Source organism: Cervus canadensis, chromosome X, assembly GCF_019320065.1.
Source record: "Cervus canadensis isolate Bull #8, Minnesota chromosome X, ASM1932006v1, whole genome shotgun sequence".
Classification (NCBI taxonomy): Eukaryota; Metazoa; Chordata; class Mammalia; order Artiodactyla; family Cervidae; genus Cervus; species Cervus canadensis.
In genome coordinates, this window is record NC_057419.1 from 5234833 (window position 1) to 5251577 (window position 16745).

The 16745-nt window shown below is 61.6% G+C and overlaps 1 protein-coding gene across 1 annotated transcript; it reads left to right on the forward strand.

Annotated features, from left to right (window-relative positions):
• Window positions 1–3055: 3055 nt before the first annotated feature.
• SHOX (short stature homeobox) lies at window positions 3056–14944 on the forward strand. Its single transcript, XM_043457635.1, has 5 exons — window positions 3056–3587; window positions 7285–7493; window positions 11559–11616; window positions 11721–11809; window positions 14555–14944. Exons 1-5 carry the CDS (start codon window positions 3311–3313, stop codon window positions 14798–14800), a joined length of 879 nt encoding a protein of 292 aa, XP_043313570.1. The 5' UTR covers window positions 3056–3310; the 3' UTR covers window positions 14801–14944.
• The last annotated feature ends 1801 nt before the right edge of the window (window positions 14945–16745 follow it).

The window sequence follows — 16745 nt, forward strand, 5'->3', positions numbered from 1 at the left end:
AAAGGTCTCTCTTTTTGGGCCCCTTCTTCTCTGGGGGAAGGTGCGGGAGTTGGTGGAGAGTCTGCAGAACCTGGAAACAAGAGCCCCTTATGCCCGGGAGGGTCTGAGCTCCCGGCAAACCGCCCCCCCCCCAACCTTGCCCCGGCGGAAATGTAAATGTAACATTTCATAAACCATACCCACCCTGCGGCCTTGGGCACCGACTTGAATTAGCAGAAATATGTGTTCGAAAAAGTCCTTGCCCAGGCTGAAATATGAAAAATAACTCTGAGGGTGGGTTTGGCCGCCTCTGGTTGAAAGGTGACAAAGGTTAGGGAGCTGTGTGTGTGCGTGTGTGTGTGTGTGTGTGTGTGTGCACACGTGTGTGTGTGTGTGTGTGTGTGCGCGTGCGTGCCCCTGGCTAGGGACAGACGGGGAGGGGTTCAGGGGACATCTGGCTCCTCACTCCCGAAAAGTGAGAGCAGAGAGGGTTTGCTCATCAGGAGAAACTGATTTTGTGAAAATCTTATCATAGGCACGGCCTCGGGAGTGACGGAAGAAGCTGGTTGGACGGCTTCCTTCCTCCCAGGATGGGTTATTATTTAGGAACCAAGTGTCTACTGGGAATCAAATATGGGAATCAAAATTGGGAAGGGGGTGACTTTCATTCTCTCTTGGGCTTGAGGTTTTTGGATGCCCAGCTGGAGGACACCCCTGGGAGCTGCCTGACCCTAACTCCCAGCGTGTTCCCTTTAGGGTGGGGTTCAAGGTCCCAGGGATGGGGGGCGGCCGGCTTGGGGGCCTGGAACTTCTCACCCCCTGTTCCCTGCAGTTGAAACTCAGGCCCTGTAAGACCCAGGTACCACGTGCCCCCAGGGGAGGCTGGGTCCCCGGGCTGGCCGGGAGGGTCAGGGAGGAGGGGGCGCAGGCTGCAGGCCGGCAGTCCCTGGGGATCCGGCCTCCTCACCTGAGGCCTGGAAGAGCTACCGTCCCTCCGAGGACTCCAGAAAGTGGCTCAAGCTTAGGGCCCCGTCCGCTTTCATCCCCTTCCGCTCCTGTCAGTCCACTGTTTCTTGCAAACACCGCGTTCCCTGGGGGGCGGGCCGGGCCCCCTGACTGCGTAGACCTGGAAGACGCGCGCAGTGGACCCGGTGACCGCGGGGGCAGACTCGGGGCGCGCGGCGCGCCCGAGGCCAGGACTGGGAGCTGCTGGGGCCGCCCCGCACCCCCACCCCGCGCGCCCCCTCCAGCTCTGGCCGCGGCCCTCGGCGTCTCCCCCAACCCAGCGCAGACCCGCAAGGCGGCTGCATGTTTAATACATGACGGGCTATTTGTACTTCTGTGTGATAGGCGCGCGCCTCCGCTTTGATGAGAGCAGCGGCGGTGACAAAGCCCTGTTTGTCAAGCTGCGAGCGCCTCTTTGCCTTTTCGCTTTTGAAGTCCGCGGGGGAGCAGGCCACGGGCCCCCGCTCCCGCCCCGACTCCCCCCAAGTCCTCCCCACCCCCCTCCCCAGCTCCGTCCGCCGCACGCGGGGCCGAGCCGACCCGGGGCCGCGCTCACGAGCGCCGGGCTCAGCGATCCTGCAGTGTGGACGGAGGGCGCAGAGGACCGGACGGAAACCCGGGGGAGAGACGGAGGGGGCGAGGGAGGGCGGCGGGGAGGCAGGAACGCGGAAGGACGGGAGGAAGGAAAGAAGGAAGCTCTGCTGTGTCTGCATCCCGTGCCCCTCTTCCCCTCCTTCCTGGCGTCCCACCCCCCAGATCGAGGTGCTCCCCGTGTGAACCCGACCTTGGCCCTGGGGCTTCACTTTCTTTCCCACGGAAGGAAACGCTGGAAGCCCAGGGCGCCCCGGATCCTGGGTTCTGGCTCACCGGCGCTTCGCAGGATGAGGAACTGACTCCAGAAAAATTGCAAAACGAACTCCTCCAAAACCCTGTAACACTCCTCCACCCCGCCTTCCACCCCCCCGTTACCCCTCGTCCCAACTCCCTGGCGGAGGGGAAGGGCAGGTGGAAGGGGCCACGAGGAGAGATGACAGAAAGCAAAAATAAAAGCGGGGAGGGGGCAGGAGAGTCACTTTATTTGCGGACGGGATTTTGCATTTTGCAGAGTGCATAGCTTCTGTCGCTGCCGGGATTGCCAAGTGCATTTCGGATTGCACTTGAGGAAAAGTGGATCTTTTTAAAGCACGTTATAGCGTTCCGAGAGAGGTAGGGTCTCGTCAGGAGAACCACGGCACAAGCAAAAAAAGAAAAAATATATGGATGTCTCCCCCCGCCCCCAATAAATCTCTCAGACACCAGGCTGACAGAACGGCTCGAACAAGAAGGCTGCGTCGGTCCGGCGCCCCCAAGGACCGCTGTGTACGAACCGGTTCTCCCAGCGAGGGAGCCGCCGGCTTCTCCGCGTCTGGACTCGCTCGCCCAGGGCAGTCGAGGGCCGCAGGGTCCGTGTCTCCGGCCCCTCCGAGGTCTCCGAGCCGCTCTGCCCAGCCGCCGCCGCCGCCGCGGAGTCTCGGGCGCCTACGTTCGCCCTTCCTCGCGCTTTCGGGATTCTCCAACTGTTCCCCGGATCAGGCCGCGCGCGCGCGCACACCCGCTCCGAGGGGCGCTCCGGCGGGTCCAGCCACGCCGTGCCCAAGCGCATCGCCAACTTGGGGGTCAATTCTTCCCCGTGGGATGGCTCATCAACGCCGCCGCCCCGGGGTCCCCTCAGCGGCGTCTCCGTGCGGCCACGCCCAGACGCCGCATCCCGCGGGGAACAGATTCGAGGAGCGAGGCTGCGGCGCTCCTCCCGGTGCCGGGCCGCCAAGGACGTCCTCGCCATCCCTAAACTCCTCCTGAGTTTCCTTTCCGCCGGCCATTGAGAGAACGCGGATACCTGTTCGCGGCGCTGGCGCTTAGCGCCCCTGCGCGCGCGCGCGCTCCCTCTCTCTCTCCATATCCGTCTCTCTCTCTCTCCCTTCAAAAACTTGATCTTTACCGCTCCTCACCAAGGTGCCACAGACGCCAAACAGTGATGAAATCAAAAGAAAACCAATTGCCGGACTGGAGGTGGGGGAGAGATAGCGCCTCCGCGTGCGCCCGCCGCGGAGCCGCGAGGTGTAATTGCTGCCGACAGAGAGCGTTGGGGGTTGGGCGCAGAGGTAGCCGCGTATAAATAGTGAGATCTCAAATTGAAAGGCATAAATAACAGCAGGAGGGACCTGCCTTCACACGGACGGTCCTCTCCGCGCGCGGGAGGCGTGCGGACCACAGCCCGGCTCCTCGCCAGCCCCGCGGACCCCCGCGGCCCCCCCCCCCGTTCCCACCCCCACACCCCCAGGCAGCCATGGAAGAACTCACGGCTTTTGTATCCAAATCTTTTGACCAGAAAAGCAAAGACGGCGGCGGCGGCGGCGGCGGCGGCGGCGGCAAGAAAGAGTCCATCACGTACAGGGAAGTTTTGGAGAGCGGACTGGCGCGCTCGCGGGAGCTGGGGGTCTCGGAGTCCAACCTCCAGGACATAACGGAGGCCGGCGGCCCCTGCCCGCTGCATCTCTTTAAGGACCACGTGGACACCGACAAGGACAAACTCAAAGAGTTCGGTTCGGGGAGGGCGGCGGAAGGTAAGCCGGGCCGGACGCAGGCTCCGGGCCCCTCCCGGGCACGGCGCTTCCCGTGGCCACCGAGCCCGGCCGCCCGGCGTCTCGCTCGGCGCCGCGGTGGGCCCTCCGTTTCGCCCCCAAAACGCTGAACACTTGACGGCACAGGCTCGGACGCAGAAGGGCCCCGGCCGCCACCCGTCGCCAGGCTTTTTCGTAAGAAAGAAACCGGCCGGAGAACCGAGGAGGCAGGGGCGGATGGAGGCGCCGGATCGAGGGCGGGCAGCGGCGCGGGGCCTGCGCGCATCGCTTCCCCGGGGGTGGGGAGGTTGGCATTGGGTGCCAGCGGCAGGCCTTTTCCCCGGATGGAGAGCGAGCCGGGTGTTTGGGCGAGGGTAAGGCTGGCGGCTGCGCGCCCGTGTGCCCGCCGGGATGTCTGTGTGCCCCGGGACGAACCCCGGAGCTCTTTCCAGGCGCCCCTCGCCTGCCCGCTTCCCCCGCTAGAAATGGGTCGCGTGGGGGAAAGCGCCGGCCGGCAGGCGTCGGCCCCCTCCCTCGCCTCTCTGCCCCGAGCCCTCTTAGGGAGAACTTCCCCTTGATGCTGGCTGCCGCGGGGCCCGTGAAATTAAGACCAGCCCTGTGTCCGCAGCGGTCAGGGTCTGCTCGGGGCAGGAGGGCCCGGGCAGGCTCGGGAACCCCTTGCACGCGCGGGCGCGGCGGCCCAGACCCCAGCCGGCAGGGCGCAGCGGGCCCTCCTGCAGGACCCCCATCCTGCGGCTTTTGCTGAAATCTCCGAAGCGTTTTAGCGCTGTCGTTGGCTTCAGAGGCGGCTAGGAGGGGAGGCTTGTTTACAAGGGTTCTCTTAGCGGGCCGAGATGGTCCCCACCCGGGGCGGATTTCCATGCACACAGGGCAGCCGGCAGGTATAAATCAGAGGAATAAAACTGGCTGGATTTCTCAGCGGGGAGCGTTTGAAAGCGTCCGAAGGTCTATATTTCTCATGACAAAGCGAGGAGAAACAGAGGCTTGCCATGTGGGGCGTGGGTCCCTGTGTTTTCCTCTTGCAGTGTTGAGAGGGGTCGGCATTGGCGACCCCTGGAAGGCTGTGCCCCCCACACGTCACTGGGGGAGTCCCGGCAGGAGGGCTTCAAGGCTGGCCTTTGGAAACCTTGACCTTAGCGGAGGCAGAAGGCTGGCGGAGGCTTAGTTAGGATAAGCCCCAGACCCCTGAGAGTCCCCCAGCCTGGGTTCGGATCGTCTTACCTCTGGGGCTCACCCTCTGGCGAGGCCTAGCGCACCTGGCCCTGTAATTCCCACAAAGATGGTGTGCTTTGATGGAGACGCGACTGTCTGCCGGCCGGAGCCCCGGTCAAGGCCTACTTTTAATTTACAGCGCCTGGCGAGTGACCTCCTGGGCCCCTTCATGGCTTCCCCCATCCTCCTTAAAGGCTGAATTCCCCCTCTGCCTGCCTCCTCTCACCCCTGGACAGTCAGGACGGCAGAACCCTGGCAATCGGCACCTGGAGAGACGGCGGAGCACAATCGAGGCCTTTTTATTTTCTATTTTAAATAGGCAGGAAGAGAAAGGGCTGTAAAAAGTAGAAGCAAGAAACATCACAGTGGCTCCTCTCTTGTCTGGCTCTGCAGACCACCCCCTGACCCCCCAGAAGGGCCGAGCCCCCCCCCCGCCCCGGCTGAACTGGCAGAATGGAGAGGTGGGAGACACCGGGGGTCTGGAGAGACACGGAGATGTCGAGCACCCGGATCGCGTGTGACCGCTGAGCCTGTGGTTTCTGCAGAGCCTGCCCTGGGTTCTGCAGAACTTTCAAGGCCAGCCTCTCATTCTGGGGTCACGTCCCTGGGGTTCAGTTAAGACACCTGCACGACGAAGTCAAGGTGGGGCTGCCTCTGGGAAAGGATTTGTTTCCCCGGGTGGTGGAGGAGTAGGGCATCCTTGGCAAGGTATCCGTCTCGGGGTGAGAGGGCCTTGGGTGCCCAGGAGCCTTGAGGAGAGATGTTTCAGGACCTCAGTGCTAGTGAGCATCTTAGGAACCCCCGCTGGGGGACAGGCTGGTTTCACTGATTTTCCCCTGGCCCCAGGGAGAATTTGAGTCTTTCCCCCTTTGCAGGCTTCCGGGCTCAAGGCTGAGGACTTCTCCAGCGCGCTTCTGGACTCTTTTCAGAAGTCGTGGGAGCCCAGACTCTTTGGAGAGAGTTTACGGAAGGCCACTGTCTTCTCCTTGACCCAGAGGGGACATCTAATGAGGGCGTTGGGAGACCGTTCTGCCTGTACCCCCGTAGCCCCTATGATCAGAGAAAAAAGCACACGGGCTGCTAAAATGTTGTTGTTCACTCTTTACAACCCCATGGACTGCAGCACGCCAGGCCTCCCTGTCCATCAGCATCTCCCGGAGCTTACTCAAACATGTACATCGAGTCGGTGATGCCATCCGACCATCTCATCCTCTGTCGTCCCCTTCTCCTCCTGCCTTCAGTCTTTCCCAGCATCAGGGGCTTTTGGCTTCCACCAACTCCGAGACTGGGGAACCAACTTTTATTTTCAATCCCTGAGTTTGGTGTGGGCCTGCATTTCCGGGAGGTGGAAAGGAGAGGTGTCTGGGTTAGAGTCTGGTTGATCCTGACCTTACTGCCTCCTCCCCCAGCAAATACAGATGCTCCTGTAATTTTTGGACCGAAGAGAGTTTGCACTCCTGGCGTCCTGTTGGGGCGTGAGAATGCTTCCAGGAGACCGAGGGGCAAAACAGGAAGTCAGGAAACTGTGCTCTTGGGGGCACCCCTAGACGCCTTCCTGCGTCCCTTAAGATATGGCTTTGCCTTCTTGGGAGGGCTTCCCTGCTGGCTCAGACATTAAAGAATCCACCTTCACTGCTGGAGACCTCGGTTTGATCCCTGGGTGGGGGAGATCCCCTGGAGGAGGGCATGGCAACCCACTCCAGCATTCCTGCCTGGAGAATCCCATGGACAGAGGAGCCTGGCGGGCTACAGTCCACGGGCCGCAAAGCCAGACACGACTGAGCCACTAACACTTCTTTGCTTTCTTGATCGGAGGGAGATGAGGTCTGCCGATCGCCCAGCTCTGTGGCGATCTGAAGGCAGCTCTGGCCCGGCCGGAGCTGCCCCTGTCCTGCTGGGGTTGGTGGGGGACAAGGGTTCTCTCGGGCCTGGAGCCCCCAGCCAGGCTGGACTCGCCCTGAGTTGTTTGCGGGAGCCCCCGCCAGGGACCCCGTACTTGGGCGACTCTGCCTTTGTGTGTTTTAACTTCATAATATTTAACACCCCATTCCGTTTCCAAAAAAAGAGAGGAAGGGGGTGTGTGTTAGGTTCTGTCAGTATGTCAACAGAGGCGAAGTGGATAATTGAGGAAACTATTCGGAGATTAGGCCAAAATACACCAGCCGGGCCGGGGTTCGGAGTCAGTTACAAAAGAGCGCGTCTTGCCTGCGAGTTTGCTTTATCTGCTCCACGCAGCTTTGCGTCAGGGCGCGCTGTCCGCCGAGGCCCCGCGCCCCGTGGGCCCAGCCAGCGTTCGGCCACGTCGAGCCAAAGCTTCCCGGCGCGCGGCCTGTTCGCAGCGCGCGGGGCCGGTGTTCCCAGCGCGCGGGGCCGGCGGGGGCCGGAGGAGGGGCTCTGCGGGGGACCCGGGGATCTCGGGCCCGGGCGCGCGGGGGGCCTCAGCGCTGTGCCCTCGGCCCACCCGTAGGTCTCTACGACTGCAAGGACAAGCGCGACGACGTGAAGTCGGAGGACGAGGACGGGCAGACGAAGCTGAAGCAGCGGCGCAGCCGCACCAACTTCACGCTGGAGCAGCTCAACGAGCTGGAACGGCTCTTCGACGAGACGCACTACCCCGACGCCTTCATGCGCGAGGAGCTCAGCCAGCGCCTCGGGCTCTCCGAGGCGCGCGTGCAGGTGAGACCCCGGCCCCCGGAGCGGCGCGCGCCCCCTCGGCACGGGGCCGCCGGCGCCTTCCCAGGAGCGCGCGGGACCCCGGAGCTGCGGTGGGCGTTCGGAGGCTTCCCCGAGGCCTGGCGCGCGCCTGGCCTGGCACGCTCGCCTTCCACGTCGAGCGCACAGGGTGGGTGGCTGGGGGGCGGAGGCTGGAGCTGGGCGTTCGGGGGCTTCCCCGGGGTCTCGCGCGCGCCCTGCCTGGCAGCCTCGCCCTCCGCGTCTCGGTGACTGAGGCTTCTGCCCCGCGCGGGGCCGGATTAGCCGGGGCGCCGGGCGGGGACCGGGGAGGGGGCGCGCAGGGGCGGCGACGCGGGCGCATGGAATTGGTGATGTCCCCATCTGGCGAGCCACCGGCTGCTGGGGGCGGGGGGGTGGGGGTGGTCGTGCGCACGTGCGCGGGGGAGGGGGCGCTCCCGGATAGTTTTGTTGTTTGTTTCTGGTTTCTTTTTTTTTAACCTCGGGGTTGTTGGAAACGTGGAAGTGAAGCGGACGACTTTATTGACGGGGGAGGGTGGTAGAGACCCCCGGGCAGACAGCCCCCCTCTGCGAAAAAAAGGTCGGGCCTGCCAGCCGTGCTGGGCTTTTCCGTCGGCGCTGACGGTTCCGGGCAGGACAGCAGAGCCCGCGAAGAGGAAAGGAGGGTCACGGTCCCTGGGCTCCGGGGACTGGTTATTTAAATAAATGGAATTAATGCAGCCAACGGGGGGAGGGGACCGCGTACAGCCGGGGCTTTGAAAGAACGGCTTTCTTGTTGCTGTAGGATCAACGTCTTTAAACACGACTGGGCTGAGATTGTACGCATGAAACGAAAACACGGAAGGGTTTTAGAGACGGTGTTTTACAAAAGCTTTCATTTGGGGAGCGGGGGGCGGGGTGGGGGGGAAGGTGTTTGCATTCTATCTCCATTCCCTTTTCCTCTCTGCCGCCGCGGTAACTGGGATTGCGTAGGCGGAGATGCCGAAGCCCCCCCCCAGCGTGTCCAGGTTTCTCCGTGTCCTGACGCGTTGATGCTGCCCGCATCCCTGGGACCGCGGGCGGGCTGGCTGGGGGACCGCGTCCCCGAGCCAATTTGTCCCGGCGTCTGTGGCCGAGGCGAGGAGGGGCGCGCGGCGGTGAGGGGTCGGGGGGAGGGGGGGCTCCTGGCCACCTTTCTCCGTCAAGATGGATGGGGCTGCCCTATATAAATTAATGAAAAGATTAAACTTTTGCTGAAGGGGACATCAACTTTTATGTCATTTCACAGCCTTTCTGCCCGGGATCCGTAATATCTCCCAGGCCTTGATGTACTGTTTCTATAAAAATAAATTACTTGTAATTTAATTCCACACTATTTCTTTCAGTAGTCTATTACTGAATAGCACCTTCGCAGGAGAGACCGAGTTGGCAGAAAATTGCTTCTTGGGTGGCTACAGATCTTGAGAGAAGCCCTAAAAAAAAAAAAAAGAAAAGAAAAAAAAAGGTTGGGGGGGGGGCGGGAGGTGGGAAAATGGGAAAAGTGAGGCGCGCAGGCCTATTGATCCAGAGTTGGATTAAAATTTAACGATTGTAAATAATAATAAAAATAAACATGGGAATAGAAGAAGAGAAATAATTTCCACTTGGCCACGGGGAAAAGCATCGTGTAATAAAGAGAAGGCAGAAAGTGGTCATAAAAACCAATTAGTTAAAACTCGGACCCTGCTGTGCCGAAGCCAGGGAAGGGGGCGGGGGGAAGGTGGACTCAAAGAGGAAGAGCCGAAAATGCACTATATTTTAATCCTGAGTCTGAACTGTTGGGTAATCCTTTTCTGTACAGGCCGTCCTGTGTTGTTCGAGGATAGTGTTTCAATTTAGAGTGGAAATTTGCTGTAAATAAATTGAAGACCCTTTGGAAGCTGGTCCTTATTAACCTTTTATTTTTAGCGTTGTACTGGAAAACCCATATCACCCAGCTGTCAGGGTTATAATCGAAAGTTATGAGACCACGGTGAGGCGCGGGCGGTAATTTAATTACGACAAATATCTTTGGGTTTATGGCGCAGAGCTAAATTAAATGTCATTATTCACTGTCTGTAATGGAAATCAAAAGGAAATCAGATTACAGCATTTGTGAGAGAAATCAGCCAGTGATCCTTAATGAAGAAATAACTGTCTAAAGCACTCTTGTGTGCTTTACTTAGCATATTCAGGACTAATTGGAATTGATCGTGAATCACCCCAAGACTGATTTATTATCGCCGAACGCAGTGGCTAATTCATCACTTTTATTCTCCAGTAATCTTATTTTTTTTTTCTTCTTCTTCTTTCCTCGTGCTGAAGGGAAAGTGAGTTTTCTTTCTTAGATTTAAATAGGATTCTGTTTTCGGGAAAAAATGCCCTTGGTGGTGGTGGGGGGTGGTGGTGGTGCAGAATTCTCCGGTCTGGCTCCGAATTTTCACATCCTTTCCTGAAGATGGGTGGGTTCCGGACCTCAAGGAGACCGCGGTGTCCAGGAAGGGTCGGAAACGGAGAGAGGTCCAGTCCCAAGCTGAGTGCAAGGCAGCGGAGATTCAGGGCGGTTCGCGGGTGGGGAAGGAATCGGAGTGCAGGCTTTGGAAATGCAATCTGGATTTGGGAATCTCCACGTCTTGAGAGGGGGCACATTTTTGGAAAATTCTTTTTGGAGCAACGGGGCATCCAAATTTGCCAGGCTCCCTGCAGCGTGGCGGGGTGAGATTTCCCACGCTTGGGGGCGGGGGGGAAGTCAGTTCTGTTAGGACAGGCCGGTCCTAGAGGATGGAAAACAGGCCCTTAAGAGGCTGCGAGGGAAAAGTTCTGGTGTCCTGCAGTCCAGGCTGTTTGCAGCCTCCGTGGGAGCTGAGGTTTTCCTGGGCAGGGTGGGAGACAGGAGCGGCCCCAGGCCCTGGGCTTGGACCATCGCAGGATACCCGAGTTCCACCCAGAGGTGGGGCATGGCCCAGTAATCCTGGGAGATCCAGGAGCACCCCAGAGGGGGCAGGGTGAGAGAGGCTGGAGGGGAGTTTGGGAGAAAGTCAGGAAGGAAGACTGAAGTGCTGAAGAACCTAGACGGAGGGAAGGCCCTGGATGCCATCTGCATGGGGCTGTTTGGAGGAAGGGGGACAGTCAGTGTGGGGGAGGGCTGGACAGGGCATGGGGTGGCATGGGGCTTTACACCCCAGTCTTGTCAGGCCTGTGATGCTCCTCGGCCTGGGAAGGGTCTCAGCACCCTTTCAAGAGATTAGGAGCCCCTCAAGTTGACATTTCTTGTACCCGAAGTCCGGGCCTGCGTTTTGTGGGAGGGGCGTGTGTGCACGCAGTCTTTGGGAATCAAGGATGGTCATGACTCGGGGATGTGTAGCTGGGACCCTCCAGGCTTCCAAGGAGGGGGAGGGTGCCTTGGAGGACATGGAGGTTCCTGGACCCCAGAGCTTGATTAGGGAGGAGGCTGGTCAGGAGGAGGTGGAAGGTCGGGGTGGAAGGTCAAGTTGGACCAGTGGGCTGACCGGCTGGAGTGGGGGCGGCCGGCACAAAATGATGGACGGTTCTCCACGGCACCTGAGGACCCTCTTGGGCTTCCCTGGTGACTGAGATGGTAAAGTACCCGCCTGCCAATGCAGGAGACCCGGGTTCGATGCCTGGGTGGGGAAGATCCCCTAGAGGAGGGCATGGCAACCCACTCCAGTATCTGTGCCTGGAGAATCCCACGGACAGAGGAGCCTAGCGGGCTGCAGTCCATGGGGTCACAGAGTCAGACAGGACTGAGCAGCTCAGCACAGCGGAGGACCCACCTGCCCGCCTTCCGTTCATGGATGCTAACCCTCTAGTCCCACTTAGCTGAGGACAGGTAGCAGCTGCAGGGGCCCCGTTGCGCTGGGACTGGGGAGACAGGGGCAGCGGAGGAAGGCCTTGAGGGGGCCGACAGGCAGCTTTTGGATGGGGGGCGGGGGCAGGAACCCCAGGCGCCTTGCACAGCCTCCGGCGTCCTCTGGAAAGCAGGCTTAGCCTGCGCTCACGACGGGGGTGCACGTGTGTCCGCCCCGCCCCCAGGTGTGGTTCCAGAACCGGAGAGCCAAATGCCGCAAGCAGGAGAACCAAATGCACAAAGGTGGGTGCGGGGGAGGGGGGCGGGGGCAGGGCGGAGGATGGAGGTGGGGGCGGCGGGGAGGCCGCCGGGCGCGGAGGGCTCACTTCTCGTGTGCTTGCTCGCAGGCGTGATCCTGGGCACGGCCAGCCACTTGGACGCCTGCAGGGTGGCCCCCTACGTGAACATGGGCGCACTGAGGATGCCTTTCCAACAGGTAGCGCGGTTTTGTGTTTATTTCTCCCCCCAGGGGCGCCGCCGCCGCCTCTAACCCGCCCCGGGGGAAGAAAAGGGAACCACTTTTTGTGCCGTGAACCCATTGTGCTGCGCCCTGTGCGTGGTTACATGGTCCTGTCCGGCCCTTTGCAGCCCTACGGACTGCAGCACGCCAGGCTCCTCTGTCCGTGGGATTTTTCCCAGGCAAGAACACTGGAGTGGGTTGCCATGCCCTCCTCCAGGGGATCTTCCCCCGCCAAGAATCGAACCCGGGTCTCCTGCATTGCAGGCGGATTCTTTACCACTGAGCCACCAGGGAAGCCCTGTAAACCCGTTGGTGCATATTAACACCACGCTATAAAACTCCCGAGAGTTCCCTTTGGGGGACGACAAGGACAGAAAGCCAGACACAATTGTTTTTTTTTTTTCTTTTTTTAACGAAAGTCAGAGGGGAAAATAAAAAATGCTACCCACCCCGGAAGCGCCCACTCGCTCGGTGCCTGGTCGGGGACGGAGCGGGTCTGTGGCTCCCACTCGTGCGCGAGGACCTTTTCCTGCAGCCAGCCCGGCCTCTCTGCATCTCAGAGTCGGGGGGCGGAGGGCGGAGTGGTCTTTGCCCCCTGCACCTCAGAGTTGGGGGGGGGGCGCGGAGGGGGGAGTTTGCCCAGCTCCCAGCAGCGCAGGCGGTCCTGTGCAAGGAGGGGGGCAGCCGGGAGGCCGGAGGACAGAGGCCTTCGGAGTCCAGGTGTCCCAGGGGCCGCGCCACCGCCCCTGGCCTGGAGCAGCCTCGGGTGGGTGGCGGGAGCCGCGTGGCCGGATCTGCAGGGGGAGCTGGACTAGAGCGGGCGTCCCCGCTGCTGCGGGAGGGGGCGGGGCCCAGCGTGGGGGTGGGGGCGTGCACGCTGGTGGGGGGTGGGCGTCGGCGGGCGGGGACTCAGCGTGGGGGGGGAGTGCACGCTGGTGGGGGGTGGGGGCCCAGCGTGGGTGGGGCGTGCACGCTGGGGGGCGGGCGTGGGGGGATTACCTAGCGTGTGGGGAGGTAGCGTGCACGCTGGGGGGCCGGGCCCAGCGTGGGGGTGGTAGTGTGCACTCAGGTGGGCGGGCATCGGGGGTCCTCGGGCCATGGGAGCAAGCAGGACACGCCTAGGGGTTGTCTCTGCGCCCCTGGGTGCTGAGGGGCGCGAGGTCTGTGGGTCTGACCTGGCTGCAGGGTCGTCTAGGCGTGACAGCGTGGGAGGCCGTCCCACTAAGGAGGGTCGTCCAGGGGTGACACCGGGGGGGGGGGCCGTCTCGCCATGGAGGGTTATCTTGGGGTAACACGGCAGGGGGTCATCCAGGGGTGACCCGGGGGGGCCATCTAGGCGTGAGAACATGGAGGACCGTCTCACTATGGAGGGTCGTCCAGGGGTGACACCGTGGTTTCGGCTGGGTACTCCCGTGGGGCTGAAGGCAGGTAGGGATTCGGGGTTGTGGGCCCGGGAGGGGTCGGCACCTTGCTCGCTCAGACCCCGCCCCCAACCTCCAGGGCGGGGCCCATCGCCCCCCCAGCCCCAGGCCTGTAACGGCCCCTGGCTATTACAGGGGCAGCTGCCCAGACGTGGGGTCAGCGTTGGGCCCTCTGAAATGAGGTCATGGCAGATCGAAGTCTTGGCTCTGCTCTTCTTGGAAGTGGGTGGCCATCCCCTATTTCAGGGCGTCTTCCCGGCCCAGGGAATCTTTGCGACCCAGGGATCGAGCCCGGGTCTTCGGTATTGCAGGCACATTCTTTAGCATCCCAGCCACCAGGGAAGCCCATATAAGTTGGAACTTTGCTTGGCATTTTTTACAAAATGCCATGGCTCAGATGGTAAACATTCCTTTGGAAGATTCTGATACTGGTCTGTGGGAAGGGGTGTGTGTGTTTGGATGGGGGAGGCCCGAGCTATAGGCGGGACCCTGAGTCCAGGGGCACCTCAGACAATCAGCTAGAGTCGGGTGAGGAGGGGGTATCAGCTGCGGTGGGCCAGGGGAACAGTGCAGATCCCCCAGCTCCTTGGGGTGGGAAAGCCCCCCTCCCCAAAACATCCAGTGACTCCCATCCAGACATCAGGTGTCCAGAGGAGAGTGGGTGGTGGTCCCCTGGTGGGGGGGGGGTGTCCCCTGGTCTGGGAGGTGGTCCTCCTGGTGGGAAAGCCCCCCCAAGAACAGGCAATGACTCCCATCCAGACAGCGGGTGTCCACAAGACAGAGGGTGGTGGTCCCCTAGTCGGGGGAAGTGTCCTTAGGGCAGGAAAGCCCCCCTCCCCAAAACAGCCAATGACCCACATCCGGACATCGGGTGTCCAGAGGACAGTGGGTGGTGCTCCCCTGGTCTGGGGGGTGGTCCCCTGGTGGGTGGTCCCTTGGTTAGGGGTGGTCCCCTTGTCTGGGGGGCGTCCTCGGGGCAGGAAGGCACCCCTTAGAACAGGCAATGACCTCCATCCGGACACCGGGTGTCCACAGGACAGTTGGGTGGTGGTCCCCTGGTGGATGGTGGTCCCTGGTGGGTGGTCCCTGGTGGGTGGTCACTTGGTTAGGGGTGGTCCCCTGGTCTGGGGAGGGGTCCTCCGGGCAGGAAAGCGCCCCCCTCCCCAGAACACGCAGTGACCCCCATCCTGACAGTGCGTATCCGGAGGACAGTGGGAGGTGGTCCCCTGGTCTGGGGGGTCCTCGGTGCGGGAGAGCCCGCCCCCCACAAGTCTTGACTGCGCGTGGTCTCCCATCCCAGGTCCAGGCGCAGCTGCAGCTGGAAGGCGTGGCGCACGCGCACCCGCACCTCCACCCGCATCTGGCGGCGCACGCGCCCTACTTGATGTTCCCGCCGCCGCCCTTCGGGCTGCCCATCGCCTCGCTGGCCGAGTCGGCCTCGGCCGCCGCCGTCGTGGCCGCCGCGGCGAAGAGCAACAGCAAAAACTCCAGTATCGCCGACCTGCGGCTGAAGGCACGCAAGCACGCGGAGGCCCTGGGGCTCTGACCCGCCGGCCCGCCGGCCCCGCGCGCGCCCCGGGCCCCGCCACCCCGTGCGTCCGTCCGTCCATCCGTCCGCGGCGACCTGCACTCGACCCCTCCGCTCCCCGCACCGCCCCCCACCCTCCGCCTCGACGGGCAGCACGGACACCCCGGAGCCGGGGCGCAGCGAGCTCCCCGCCCCGGGGCCGCCCTGGGAGATGCCTCTCCACCCCCTGCAGGCCTCGGAAGGGGACGTCGGGGAGCGCACGGCACCTCCAGGGCCTCGCGGAGACCGTCGCGGGGGCGGGAAGAGCGAGCAGGGGACGGGTGGACCAGCCCACCTCGGCCCCCTCTTCGGGCGGTCCGAGCGTCCTGGGACGACCCTCGGCCACGTGGAGCTGCCCTGCGCCCTCGCCTGCGGCTGCCACTTCCCACCCTGTGCATGCGGCCTCCGCCACGCGCCTTTCCAAGATCTCACAGTCTAGGAAACAAAAAGATCTGGGGCTGGTCTCCTCTGAAGATGCCAACGTTTGGATGCGTGCGGCTTTATTCACTGCCACGGACGGAAAAGTTTCATCGGAGAAGGAGCTACGGGACGCCCACCCCCCCGCCGCAACCCCCAGTGTGGATTTCAGTGTGGACTCGGGCATTCGGAAGCAGGGACTCCCTCCTGGGCCGGCCCGCGCACCCACCGTCCCCCTACCCTTCGCCTGAAAGGTAGCAATAACGAAGCGCATTTGACACGACCTGGCCAAGGTGATGCTGGTCACCGGGGACCTCAGGATGTCACGCTGGGACGGTTCCGGGGAGGGCCGGCGGCCTGACCGCCCCCCCCCCCCCATCGTCCTGCCCGCGTTTGGCCCCGGCGCGCCAGATTCAGGATTCCTTGGGCCGCACAACAGGCGAATTGATAACTTTCCCCCCAGTCTTTTCAATTCCCCCTCGAATGGACACTCTGGCTGTTCTGCAGAATTCAGATGCGGAAAGAGGACTTGCAATCGGGACAGAGGGGCGCGGTGGTTTAAGGTATAATAATAATAACTGGTGAAGCATCCACGCTAGTGACATGCAATGACCTGCAGGAAAGTGCAATATTGTAAATATGATAGATTTAAAAAAAAAAGAAAGAAAGCTGTCCACTCGACCCTGTCAGCTCCGGACTTTGAAGGGCATTACCTCCGCGCCCCCCACCACCACCTCTGCATGCTGCGGGCCCAGTGCCAGGATGGCCGGGGTAGCAGGGGAGCGCTTCCCGGTGGTGGGAGTGAGCTGGGTGTGGCTTGAGACAAGAACCAGGATGGGGGTGGGGGGTGGGGGCGCCAGGAAGTGAGGGCGGGGGAGGGGCCGAGCTGTTTTCTGGGAAGCCGCCTCCAGGCAGGCAGTTTTAAGAGAATTTTTTTTTTTTTTTTTTAAGGTGTGGGGCTTCCCTGATGGCTCAGTTGGTAAAGAACCTGTCTGCCAGTGCAGGAGACCGGGTTCGATCCCTGGGTGGGGACGATCCCCTGGAGAAGGGCGTGGCAACCCACTCCAGTGTTCTTGCCTGGAGAATCCCACTGGACAGAGGAGCCTGGCGGGCTACATACAGTCCATGAGGTCACACAGAGTCCAAGATGACACTGTGACTTTCACTTTCACTTTTCTAGGGGTAGCCAGGTCTAGCCTTTCTTTCCTTCTTTTTTTTTTTCTCCTGTCCATGGATTTCCCCTCTCTGCCTGTTGTGTGAACATCAGACAGCTATCTGTCTTGGAAGTGGGTCAGGGGCGTGGGGCGTAGTCGACATATCCAAACCCAAAGTGTTGAGGTTCCCAGGTTGAGTTGGAGGCGATGGGCTTTGCAAATGCTGCGTGAGATTGGGTTGAGGGGAGCGTGGTGGTGGCCATGCATGGTTGCTGGGCTTGTCTACCTCGAAAATGTGCATTTCTGTCTTTTTTTTTTTTTTTTGGTCTGTTTGTTTGCCTTAGTCAACCCAG

Coding starts and splice junctions, on each gene's coding strand:
- SHOX (XM_043457635.1), top strand. CDS start 3,311: ATGGAAGAACTCACGGCTTTTGTATCCAAATCTTTTGACCAGAAAAGC. Junction 7,494..11,558: donor TCTCCGAGGCGCGCGTGCAG/GTGAGACCCCGG, acceptor CCCCGCCCCCAG/GTGTGGTTCCAGAACCGGAG. Junction 11,617..11,720: donor GGAGAACCAAATGCACAAAG/GTGGGTGCGGGG, acceptor GCTTGCTCGCAG/GCGTGATCCTGGGCACGGCC.